The sequence below is a fragment of the Barbus barbus genome, assembly GCF_936440315.1.
Source record: "Barbus barbus genome assembly, chromosome: 38".
NCBI classification, from domain to species: domain Eukaryota; kingdom Metazoa; phylum Chordata; class Actinopteri; order Cypriniformes; family Cyprinidae; genus Barbus; species Barbus barbus.
The window spans coordinates 24304701-24317798 of NC_136716.1; the positions used below are offsets into that span (position 1 = coordinate 24304701).

General features: G+C 34.9%; 1 protein-coding gene across 1 annotated transcript in view; it reads right to left on the reverse strand.

Annotated features, from left to right (window-relative positions):
• LOC306857888 (janus kinase and microtubule-interacting protein 3-like) overlaps positions 1–12172 on the reverse strand; it is a gene marked incomplete at both ends in the record, with an annotated part of 34805 nt that extends 22633 nt beyond the window's left edge. Inside the window, 3 exons of the mRNA XM_079398155.1 lie at positions 2268–2510; positions 3544–3786; positions 12038–12172. Coding sequence (XP_079254281.1) covers positions 2268–2510; positions 3544–3786; positions 12038–12172 — 621 coding nt within the window. The remainder of the gene's footprint in view (positions 1–2267; positions 2511–3543; positions 3787–12037) is intronic.
• Between the last annotated feature and the right edge of the window lie 926 nt (positions 12173–13098).

A 13098-nucleotide genomic window follows, 5' to 3' on the forward strand; every position in this document is an offset into this window, starting at 1 on the left:
AAAAAATAATAATCTACTATGCTCGGTTTCTTTTCATTTATTTTGAACAGACAGTAGTACAAATTACAATTTTTTTCCACCTAGATGTGAAAATACTAAATATTATTAAATTATGTTTAATAGACATACATTTGACACGAAACGTGGAACACACAACACTATTATACATTATTTCTTCACCACACTTATTTTTTCATTTCAAATTTGCACATATCAGACCTGTACACACATAATTGTCTATATTATATATTGTGTTTTTGCTAATTTGTACATTACCTATTTGTATATTATAATTTTATTAATTTATTATCCTGTCCTGTTGCTGTCTAATATATATATATATATATATATATATATATATATATATATATATACACACACAGACACACACAATCCCCTCCAAAAGTAGACACAGTTTATATTTATTAATACAGTTTTATAACACATATTGCTATAAATAACATTTATAAATAATAGTGATATATATTAGAGGTCGACCGATTATCGGTATATTTGAACAAATTTGAGATATTTTAAAAGCATTTAAAGAAAGATTTTTCAGAGCCCTTGCTATTCTTAATTTCGACATTCATTTTCATTTTTACACCAGACATATATATCGGTTCAAAATATCAGTTATCGGTCCACTTGATTAGTAATAATCTCGCAGTGGCCCTGAAAAACACATATTGGTCAACTCCTATATATTGTTTTTTTTTTTGGCACAATTTTGCACAATTTTGTTTAAATTGATTCATAACAAAAGTTGTACAAACAAGCATTACATGTTTGCATTATATGTTTTATTGCTCTGTCATGTTAAAAACGTAAACCTATAAATATATCTACCATATACACAGCCCTAAATATCCATACTTCTCAGAAAATAGTGAAACATCCTGCATCTTCTCCATCACTTGGGTAATCTTTACTACACATATCATCCAGAGTCCTGACTCAATGTTGTTTTCCACAATATTTCTCACATTTAGTAAGTCCTGAAGCGATATAGAGTAGATCGCTAAGCCAAACGCGCGCGATCGATACCAGCGGCCACTGACTGCTGAGATATTTTCATACTCCATGAAAAAACAGATGGCAAAAAGCCCAGAACAAGAGAGGCTCTGAAGGGAAGAAAGCAGCTTCACTTTAAAGTGTAGTACACAAGGACACACACTGCCATTTTGAGATACACACACATACAGCTAAATATAAAATGTGAACCAACGGATATAAAACCTTGAAGATTTAATGGGGGATTTGGAGGGAAAATCTTTACTTTAAGCCCTGCCTTAAAAACATTACTGGCCAATGCTACCTTGGCAACTGTTGCCACCCTTCATATCAGGCAAGTTTTACACTTTCTAAAACATGTCTATATACTGTAAATCTTGTGTTTTCAGAACATCTTGAATGGATTTTGACAGAAATTATCCAAAGATACAGTACTGGAGCATTTGTACCCCGAGAGAATATAAGCATCATTTTTTTCCGCTTGTTTAAACCTTTAAGTAAATATTTGATGCCATTGCATGGCAGGGAAATATACTATAATTATACTATTATAGAAAAAACACCCACATTTGCTCCAAGGTAAATAACTGTTTCCTTGATACTGATTCGCAGTGTCTGCTCTTTTTAAACCACTTTACTGCATTATTTATTTATTTAAAGAAAAAATGTGGATAAAATGTGTCAATTCATTCCAGCCTACACAAGAATAATATCCAAATGCTTTATAAACACTTTTGACTGAAAATCAAGCATTGTATTAAAGTCTGCAGTTGAGGTGGTTTATAAAGCTTGTCTAAATGAGACAAAAAAAGTCAAAATGGGCAGAGCTTAAAAAAACAAGAGGCGGGGCTTCAATCAACTGATTTGAATGGAACTTGTACAGCAATTTGAATTCTTACAGAAGTATGTTTGTAATCGTTATGTGAATTTTTGCTAAATAAATGCAAATTAATCTTTCCTTTCATCAAATTATATGACTGAGCAATGTTTCCATCATGGCAACACCCATGTGGTTTTCCCATGTAAACCGTGTGAAGCTCCAGTTAACAAAAGATTTTCATTCAGCACATTAATTGCACAAACAGTCCCTGTGGAGAAACCTGGGGTGAGTGTTCGGTCCATCCTGAACAGCTTTAATTATCAGCTGCCACCCAAGTAAATATACATAAGGGTATATATTTAGACCGACTGAGTCACTTACTGACAGATGAATTGATTGATTAATAGTGCATGTGTTAAAGCGTATTACGCACCAGTCTGCGGATCTCTCTTTCACACTCTCTCTTGATGCGGTTGATTTCCTCCTGGTGGAGATGGTAGACGTTGCGAATCTCGGCGGCTTTGTTCTTGTCGGCTTGAACGGCCATGCTTAACGCCTCCTCCATCTGCCTCTTCACCACCTTCAGCTCGGATATCTCCTGCTGCAGTCGCATGCGCTCCCCTTCGAAGGTCCTCCGGCACTCCTCTCGCGCCTCCGCCATCAGTGCAGACTTCACCTGTGGCGGCAGAGATAACATACGAGAATTATATTCAAAATCTGTATTTTTTCCAATATTAGCATAGTTCAATTCAAAACATTCAATATGTTTTTCCAATATCAACATAGTTTAACTCAGTTATCAATTCTTTAATATTTGGTTTACTTATAATGGAGCCATTTGGTAAGTCTCTAAAGAACAGTGCACAACAACTACACTGACATGGAAAGTTAATCATTTAATTGTTTTGGACAATTATTCAATTGTAATAGCAACCATTTCAATTAAAAATGTTAACTAAACAAATGGTGCAAAAGAAAATGAAAATAAATTTACAATAATCTGGATTACAAAATAATTCTGAATAAATGTAATGGTAGTAATTATTATTATTATTGAATATACAGAGATGTCATCTAAAATATACAGAGATGTCATCTAAAAATCCATCCACATAACATAATATACTACAATTACTAGTATTTCCATCATAGCATATTATTATTAATAATATGAATAATAATCACTATTTATTATTATTATTAAAATAACAAGAGATGCCATCTTAAAATTCAGCCACATAACACATACTAACAATAATGTTAATATTGATGATGATGATGATGAAAATATATTTCAAAAAGACAGTATGGGTAAAAACACAGTATGGGTAATTCTATAATCCCAGTATAATAGACAAATATAATACTAAAAAAGTATCTACTAATGTTATAAAAATAAACAGATGAGATCTTAAAGCCATAACATAACACACACAATAATAATTTATTTTTATTACTAATTATTATTATTATACAATTATACATGTATAATTACGATAATAACTAACTATAATAATAAATAATATATTCATAATATATGCTTTTATTTTTCTATAAATAAATAAAAAAATCATAATTATGTTTTTATTTTTGTTGCATTATTGTCATTTAGTATTAATGGGCCACTGCGGCCATTTGAGGAACTGTAAATAAATGATAACCTCTGTACATATAAAATGGACTACATTTTATTTCCATGCCAATCGTACCTTATCTGTGGATCCATCTCTGAGGGCACTGACGAGGGCCTGGAGCCTCTGGATCTCTCCGTCTTTGATCTTAATGACCCGCACCAGTTCGGACTCGTGCTGACGTAGGAGTATTTCCCGAACGCTGTGGAGCTCCCGAAGTTTCTCCTCGTGCAGTTTGGCTTTTAACTCCGTCACCACCACCGTGGACTTGTGCTGCTCGTGACGGACCTCCTGAGACTTCTCCCTCTCCAGCTTACTGACCTGAGGAAACAGATGTAAACTTTACTGAAATAGATGGGATCACTTTGAGACTTTTTGACAGACTTTAAACACTGAAATCACACAATGCATTTAATTGACAATCAATTGTATGGTGCCATCTCATGCTAGATATTTGCATATATATATTTGTGAAGTTCAAGGAACATTTTAAATGTAGTATTCTAAAAAAAGTAATGGAATATAAATACTTGGAAACAATTAATTAAATGTGGTATAATGTATAATGAACATTGAGTCATCGTTTATGCAACGCAATGCTGCACTACAGCTGTGGGCAATGTTCTATAATTCAGTGCAGTGCAGAATATAATGAGCGTGTCCTAAAAATAGGAGAGTTATTGTGTCAGGACATGACCCTACAAGGGGATCACATCAGGACAAGTCCTCTCAGTTCCGACACAATCTGACACATGCTGCCACAGGCAAGCAATAAACAACGCTAGTAACAGAACAAAGACATGCAATCTTAAAATTCAGACAAAACTAGGACAACACTGGAGGAAACAATATTTCAATAATACCCCATTTTAGGCCATGCACTTATGAAACGGATATAGAAAAGAAGGTATTAGTGAACTAAAGGCAATGAGACACTGAAGGATGAAACTGAACCTACATCACTGACTTGAGCTCAATGTAAAATGTACAGTGCCTATAAAAAGTTCATACCCCCTAATTTTTTTTCCCCCCAAGTTTTGTTATGTTGCAGCCTTATGTTAAACTGCTTTGAATTACTCCCCCCCCCCCCCCCCCCACATTAATCTACACTCCATACACCATAATGGCAAAGCAAAAACAGAATTGTCACAACTTGGTAAATTAATTAAAAATAAAAAAACTGAAATAAGTACATTGCATAAGTCTTCATACCCTTAACTCAGTACTTTGCTGAAGCACCTTTACAGCCTCAAGTCTTTTTGGGTATGATATGACAAGCTTTGCATATCAGAATTTGGCGATTATCTGCCATTCTTCTCTTCACGTCTCAAGCTCTGTCAGGTTAAATGGGGGCAGATGCACATTTTCAGGTTTCTCCAGAAATATTTGATTGGGTTCAAGCCCAGGCTGTGGCTGGGCCACTCAAGAACATTCACAGAGTTGTCTATAAGCCACTCCTTCTGTGTTATAGGGTCATTGTTCTGTTGGAAGTAGAACCTTCTGCCCAGTCTGAGGTTCTGAATGCTCTGGACTGGGTTTTCATTAAGGCTTTCTCAATATTTTGGTGCATTGAGCTTTTCTTCTACTCTGACGAGTCCCTCGGACACTTTACTTTTGGGATGGTACTCTGCAGGTGATGAGCAGTGCCTAGTTTCCTTCAAACATGATGTTTGGAATTGAGGTTCATCAAACCAGAGAATTTTGTTTCTGAGTCTGGGGGTCTTTTAGGTGCCTTTTTGCAAATTCCAAGTGTGTTTTCATGTGTCTTCACTGAGGAGAGGATTGAGTTTGGCCACACTGCCATAAAGCCCAGATCGATGGAGTGTTTCAGTGATGTTTGTCCTTCTGTAGATTTCTCCTATCTCCACTTATGATAATGGAGCTCAACTAGAGTGACCATCAGGTTCTTCGTCACCACTCTAACCAAAGCCCTTCTCCATCAATTGCTCAGTTTGGCCAGGAGGCCAGCTTTAAGAATATTCCTGGTTGTTTCAAACTTCTTCCATTAAGGGTAACAGAGATTACATGCTTCTGTAAAACTTCAATGCAATATAATTTCTTTCTGAACTCTTCCCCAGATGTGTGGCTTGACCCAAACCTGTTTCTGAGCTCTACAGGCAGTTCTTTTGACCTCAGGGCTTGGTATTTGCTTTGATATGCATTTTCAGCTGTTAGACCTTTTATTAAGACGTGTGTGCCTTTCCAAATCATACCCATTCAATTGAATTTGCCACAGCTTAACTTCACTCGAAGTGTAGTAACATCTACAAGCAATGTGAATGCTCCTGAGCTAAATTTCAACTGTCCCAGATAGGGGTATGAATACTTATACAATAGAATCATTTAAGTTGTTTATTTTTAATACATTTGCAAAGATGCCTTTTTGCTTTGCCATTGTGGCGTATAGAGTGTAGATTGATGTGGGGGAAAAAAAAATAATTTAAAGCAGTTTAACATAAGGCAGCAACATTAGAACATGTGAAAAAAATGAAGGAGTATGAAGACTATTTATAGGCACTGTATTTATGAGCATGTGTGCGAATAATAATTAAAAAAAAAACTTGCGGTTTTAAGGCTGTTCGTAATCAAAACCGTGCATTTATGCCAATTATGAGATATTTGTAATAGTGCATTTTCAGCATTTTCAGACGAGGTTTGAGTCCAGTGAGAGTCAGCAGTGCTGGAGGCTGCGAGATCCCATTAGCCTCTGGTGAAGAACCAGCCAGCCGTGACCTTAAATTAATGTTCAGTGTTCAGTATCAGTTCAGAGCGCTATTGACAGTATTTGAGGCATAATGTCGATAACGACAGAAAATCGTTTAAGAATCATTTTCAAAATGTAGTCGTTTTCTTACTTACAAAGTGTGTATTCAAAAATTAATTCATTTTTAATGGTAAGAACTTAACACCATAAAAATAAAAGGTACCTTTTTACTTATTTTTTTTTTTTTACATTTTATATAATTTTATTTTATTTCATGAGGAAAGCAAAGGTTGTTGTAACACAAATTTTCAATAACACGTTTAAAATATTGACTATAATAAATACATTTACTGTTATCCTAATCACCTAGTGGTAGAAAACATTTATGGACTTTTTATTTAATCAAAACTAATTTTAAACAATAACACTAATAAAAGTGGATGGCTGTTTTACAAGCCTCACTTTTCTTTGCACTAGTTTCTTGTGGTAAGGCAAGACAAGTTTATTTATATAGCCCATTTCATACACAATGGTAACTCAAAGTGCTTTACATAAAAGGAAGTAAAATAATCATAAAAAATAATCAACAATAAAACCAGAAATTTAAAAACGTTCAAAAAAAATTAAAAATTTATTTAAAATGAATTTAGAACATAAATAAAATAAAATAAATAAAAGATTATAATAAAAATGATTATGGTAATCAACATTAAACCACAAATGCTGTGAATAGAGAACTATTATTCAGTGCATTACCAAAACTATTTGCACACTAACGTCTTCATCAAGCAGTTGTGAGTATTTACAGATGGAGACATGCCGTGTGAGACACCAGCACCGTCTCTTCCATCATACATGAAGAGTACTGTTCATTCAGGCCTAACAACAGTAGAGACAGCTCCTATGTCCCCTCTTACTGTCAGTCTAAGGAAGCCCATCACAATAGCTGCATTGATGCACGCTGCTAGCAGCAGTCTGATCTGACACTTCTCACACAGTGCTGTGCTGTCACTGCATTCACCAAGACCAGATCTTCATTTTCATGTGTGTGCATGCTGACGGCCTGAGAACTAGCCGGTACGCTCACGGTTCATCTCTGAATCACATGCCAACTCGAAGAAATCATCTTGTGCTTGGCAGTGTTTATATAAGGGCACTTCATTTGAATTGCATCTTACAATAAATATTTTAAAGGGATAAACAGGGTTATTGTTGACATTTTTGTTCACTGAAATAAGGCTGAATTGAAATTTAGAATATGAATTAAAATCAATAATTGCATATAAATAATACCAAAATAACAAATGTTATATAGTTAATGAAAAATCAGTAATTAGTTCGAGTCATCTGCATATCATTTCAAACTCAAATTACTTTTGAAGATTGGTCCAATTGGTCCTATCGAATAATAATGAATGGTGACTTAAGCTTTAAAGCTTCATAGAAAAACACAAAAGCACCATAAATGAGTCTAAATTTTGCTCCATATTCCAAGTTTTGAAGCTCAGTGTGAAAAAATGTATAGTTTAAAGCGTTAGCCACTGGAAATCTTCCCTCCAGTGAGTTGATGATTCATTGAGTCATTGAGTTGAACTTGACAAGTAGTTCAATCTGATTCATGAATGAATCATTCATATGAGGTTTTGTAAATCAGGTTAACCGATTCACTGAAAAGATCTCACTCAAAATATGATTTGCTCACAAATCACACACCACTCTTGAACTTTCCTTTCATTCTTAAGGACATGAGTCCTCATTCATTCCAATACCATTGAAAAAAAGCATGGAAACGTCTCATTTTGTGTTCTGTGGAAACAAAGGGTTTGTTTGGTACAACACATAATGGCAGTTATTTATGGCTGCACTATTGTTTCTTTAAAGTCATAACCATGTGTTCTCTCCAGGCGCTCTGTTAGTCCAACATGATTCTCAGAGACATCACTCATTCACACACAGGCCAGAATTCAAGATTCGCTTTTGGCCATTTAACAAAAACTAGCCTGTCTCCCACAAAAAACTCTTTATAACAAATGATAAAGAATGAATTCCCTCTCTCTTTTTCCACAATACCAATGGCCCAAATCTCCCACAGCTTAAGGATGTGCACAGGGAGAAAATGCATTATTCCAGATCATTTACACTTTGCTTTTAAATCAAAGATCGTACTGCATCAGCAAGGAGAATCAGATAAAAGTCCCGAATATAACCAAGGACAACAGCAGGATCTCTGTATGTGCATAGAACACACACACACACACCACTGTGAGATAACTGAACCTCATTATTCCATCTGCTATACATTGTCTGATAGCACTTATTAATATCAGTCTGACATTTTCTTAATGGTAGCATTATTATAACTGTGGCCGACATTATGATGATTAGAGTAAAAATGATGTCCCTTATGACTGCTTTAAACGAATCAGATGATGAAAGGGTCAAGCAGAAGAGTTGGTTCATTAATATCCTGTGTGATATTTAAATGTACAGAAGAGAATCCTTTCTGAGCATGAATGCTCATTGGTGGCCCCCAGTACTTTCTGGTGGCCTTTCTGGCAGAAACTCACAGTCATTTATTTTCACCCTGAGATGTGTGTATTGATCCTGAGAGCCACTGCAGTATGTATACACACACACACACGGGTGAGAGGTATGATCAAAATTATATATCACATCTATTTATATATTTAAAAAGAAATGAGCAGGAAATTCAAATATTTTTTAAATAATTTCTGTAAAAATTATTTTTTTTCCTTTGATTGCAAAGTTGAATTTTCAGCATCATTACTCCAGTCTTCAGGTTCACATGATCCTTCAGAAATCAGTCTAATATGCTGATTTGCTGCTCAAAAACATTTTTTAAAACAGATGTGCTGCTTAATAGTTTTGCAGTTATTAAAATCATTTTTCAGGATTCTTTGATAAATAAAATTTCAAAAGAAAAGCATACGCCAAAACATTTCACTTTTGTAAAAACCAGCAGTCAAAATTATTTGTTGCAAATTAAGTGCAAAAACAAAAATTAACAAAAACAAAACTATAAAATTGATTGCTTGATTAATTGATTAATATTGAAGCCAATAGAAATTAAATAGTACATAAAAGCTGTAAAAGAGCTAATATGCAATCTATGCTGATACAACAATTGAATCAAATAATCAATCATAAAAAATACAAAAATTAAGCAAAAAAAAAACCTTTATATGCAAGTATAAGTTTCAAAAGCCTATGACAAAATAAATTTTGGACTTTACCCAAACTGTGAACCTCACTGGACTTTAAATGGTTTAACAATCTACTCTTAATAGCATTCTGAATTACTGTCTTTTTTTCCATTTGGCTCTAATTTAAATATATATATATATATATATATATATATATATATATATATATATATATATATATATATATATATATATATATATATATATATATATATATATATATATGGTTGTTGGGTTTACAGAGAATGGTCCGAAAAAGACAAAATATCCAGTGAACTGCAGTTGGGTCAGAGGACAATGGGCAGACTGGTTAGAGATGATAGAAAGGCAACAGTAACTCAAATAACCACTCATTACAACCAAGATATGCAGAATACCATCTCTGAACGCACAACACGTCAAACCCTGAAGCAGATGGGCTACAGCAGCAGAAGACCACACCGGGTGCCGCTCCTGTCAGCTAAGAACAGGAAACAGAGGCCATAATTTGACAATAGAAGATTGGAAAAAAACGTTGCCTGGTCTGATGAGTCTCGATTTCTGCTGCAACATTCAGATGGTAGGGTCAGAATTTGGCGTAAAGAACATGAAAGCATGGATCCATCCTGCCTTGTCTCAATGGTTCAGGCTGCTGGTGGTGGTGTAATGGTGTGGGGGATATATTCTTGGCACACTTTAGGCCCCTTAGTACCAATTGAGCATCGTTTAAATGCCACAGACTACCTGAGTATTGTTGCTGACCATGTCCATCCCTTTATGACTACAGTGTACCCATCTTCTGATGGCTACTTCCAGCAGGATAATGCACCATGTCACAAAGCTCAAATCATCTCAGATGGGTTTCTTGAACATGACAATGAGTTCACTTTACTCAAATGACCTCCACAGTCACCAGATCTCAATCCTATAGAGCACCTTTGGGATGTGGTAGAACGGGAGATTCACATCATGGATGTGCAGCCGACAAATCTGCAGCAACTGCGTGATGCTATCATGTCAATATGGACCAAAATCTCTGAGGAATGTTTCCAACACCTTTGAATCTATGCCACGAAGAATTAAGGCAGTTCTGAAGGCAAAAGGGGGTCCAACCCGAGTGTGAATATATGCGTGTGTGTGTGTGTGTGTGTGTATGTGTATGTGTGTGTGTGTATGTATGTATGTATGTATGTATATTTTTTTTTATTTATTTTTTTTTATTTATGAGCAAGTTTAGATCACAGGTTCAACCTAGTAAATTCGTTTTTCATCTCCGAGAATGTCTTCAGAGTTCTGTCACAACAGAATAACTGAGACATAGTGAGCTGTGTTCAAAAATGAAGTGTTTGTATGACAGTGAACAGAGGTTCACACACATCTGTCAATCATCAGGCGATGAAATGGATGGTTTGGATACTCTCACGCCTCTTAAAGACCATCTTCTCCCTTTGAGATCAACAAGACACAGATGTAATAGACCAAGCTAGATCATTTCCCCCTGACCTGCTGTCAGTCACAAGCTAGCCTGACATTGAACCTGCTTAGACAGAATGCCTATAGTTTGTTTCACCCTCATTTAACACTGCTTCCCAGTGCTAATGAAGCCATAAAGCAGCTAACAGCACACATGCAGCCACTAGAACAAAATAAGCCCAATCCATAAAACATAAGAGGTTCATGACATTGGTGTTACTGGATTTGAGGGACTGAATTTCTCAAGTGCTTCTTACATGGAAGCAGGGTGCACTGCTTGTTAATAACACTTACATTTTTGTTTAAAAGGTATGATTCAGCCCAAAATTAAAATTGTATCACTAATTAAAAATTATTAAAAAAATAAAAATTATTATGGCTCCAATAAATAAATAAATAAATAAAAGATGGTGAGTAAAGAGAATAAATAATTATATAATAAATACATTTTCATTTTTGGGGAAACTGTGTGTTTAAGGCTGGTTTTAAATCAAATTAATGTTTTTTGTTGTTGTTTTTTTCACATCATGAATGTGTTTTTTTTTTTTTTATATATTTTTGAAATAAGTGTCTATGCTTACCAAGGCTGGATTTCTTTGATCACAAATACAGTAAAACAGTAATATTCTGTCTTCAGTGTCATATGATCCTTCAGAAATCATTCCAATATTCTGATTTACTGTATAAGAAACTTGAATTATTATCAGTGTTAAAACAATTGTGATGCTTAATATTTTTGTGGAAACCATGAAACATTTAGGATTTTTATAATGTATAACATCTGTGTGTCATCTGATCAAATTTAATGTATCCTTGCTAAATATTAATTTTCCAACATGTCCAAATTTCTTAGTAACCCCAAACTTTTGAAAGGTAGTTTGTCTCAATTACAGATTCATACAGCTAGTACTACAAATAACAAAATAATCAATATTTTGTCCTAGGCCCTGTGAAACATTGGCTCTGATCCTTTCATCCACCGAGAACAAGAATTAAAAGGCAATCGTAGTGACATAAGCAGAAGATGTGACAACAAAGAGACTGAACTCCAGAGAAAAAGGAAGTGAGGTCAACATTAAAAGCAATACTACAGCTGAGAAGCCATTTCCAGACTGAATCAAACTACATAATACAGAAACAAAATACACCTGAAATGGAGTCGTGTAAACAGCAAGTATCTCTAGATTCAAACCTTGGTTTTCTCCTGCTGCAGTTCAATTTGGATTTCGGTGAGTTTGGCCCTCAGCTCCTCATTGGCTGCCTGCAGTGCTGCCATGGCGTCAGGCCGCTCCCCTTTGCCCCGCCCACTGGGGGGTTTCCTGGACATGTTGGGCGGTACTCCACAGGCCACGCCCCTTTCAGGGATGACCGGAGTTCGTGAACGGTCAAGATTGGTTTCCGTTTGCTCAGCTACATTTTTCCACCCACCTGCAGTTCACAAGGAAACAAGATTTAAAAAGCTCACTGAGATGTAGAAAAAATTACAGTTTGACTGTTTCACTAAAAGAAAATCAGCTTCAAATACAAATAAAAAACCCGATTAGTAAATACAATTTTATTTAATGTTGACACATTTCCAATTAAAACAGGAATGATGGATGGGACATACTGCATTTTGTATATTGTCCTAGAATAAGGCATTTAAAATCTATTTTGTCATCTTTTAGAACCACACTATGACCTTAAAGCTAACGGAAATTGACTAAAAGTCACAAAATATTTGATAAGTCTTCAAGCTTAAAATCAACTCAAGACATTGTTTATAATAACTTCAATCCAAATTCAATAAAACTGAAAATTTCAAGAAAATGAAATGTGAGCCAACAGCTACAAGACTCTCCATCTTTGTAATTGTATATCTTCCTATTGTCTAAAGTCAAAATAAAAGACATTTACATTTTAGATGCATGCATTTCATTCTTATTTGGAAGGAATAGTGATGAAAACATTTATTAAAATGTCATAGGTCGCTCTGCCCTTGCAATGAATCTTCAGCTGATTTCACGGCTTCATTTGTGTTCAGCACCCAATTTTCACAATCACTTTTAGATGGTTAAAAGCGTAAGAATATTGAAGTAAAATGGGTTGCAAACTGAGTTGCATGTTGACTTTACAACAGAAAAAATGTTATTAGTGCCATTTATTGATTAAATCACAGGCTCACAGCTCAGAAAACAGAGACTCATGAGCTGAATACCAAATGAGAGTCTAGTCACTGCCAGATAAAAGCTTTGAATAAAATATGATTTTTTT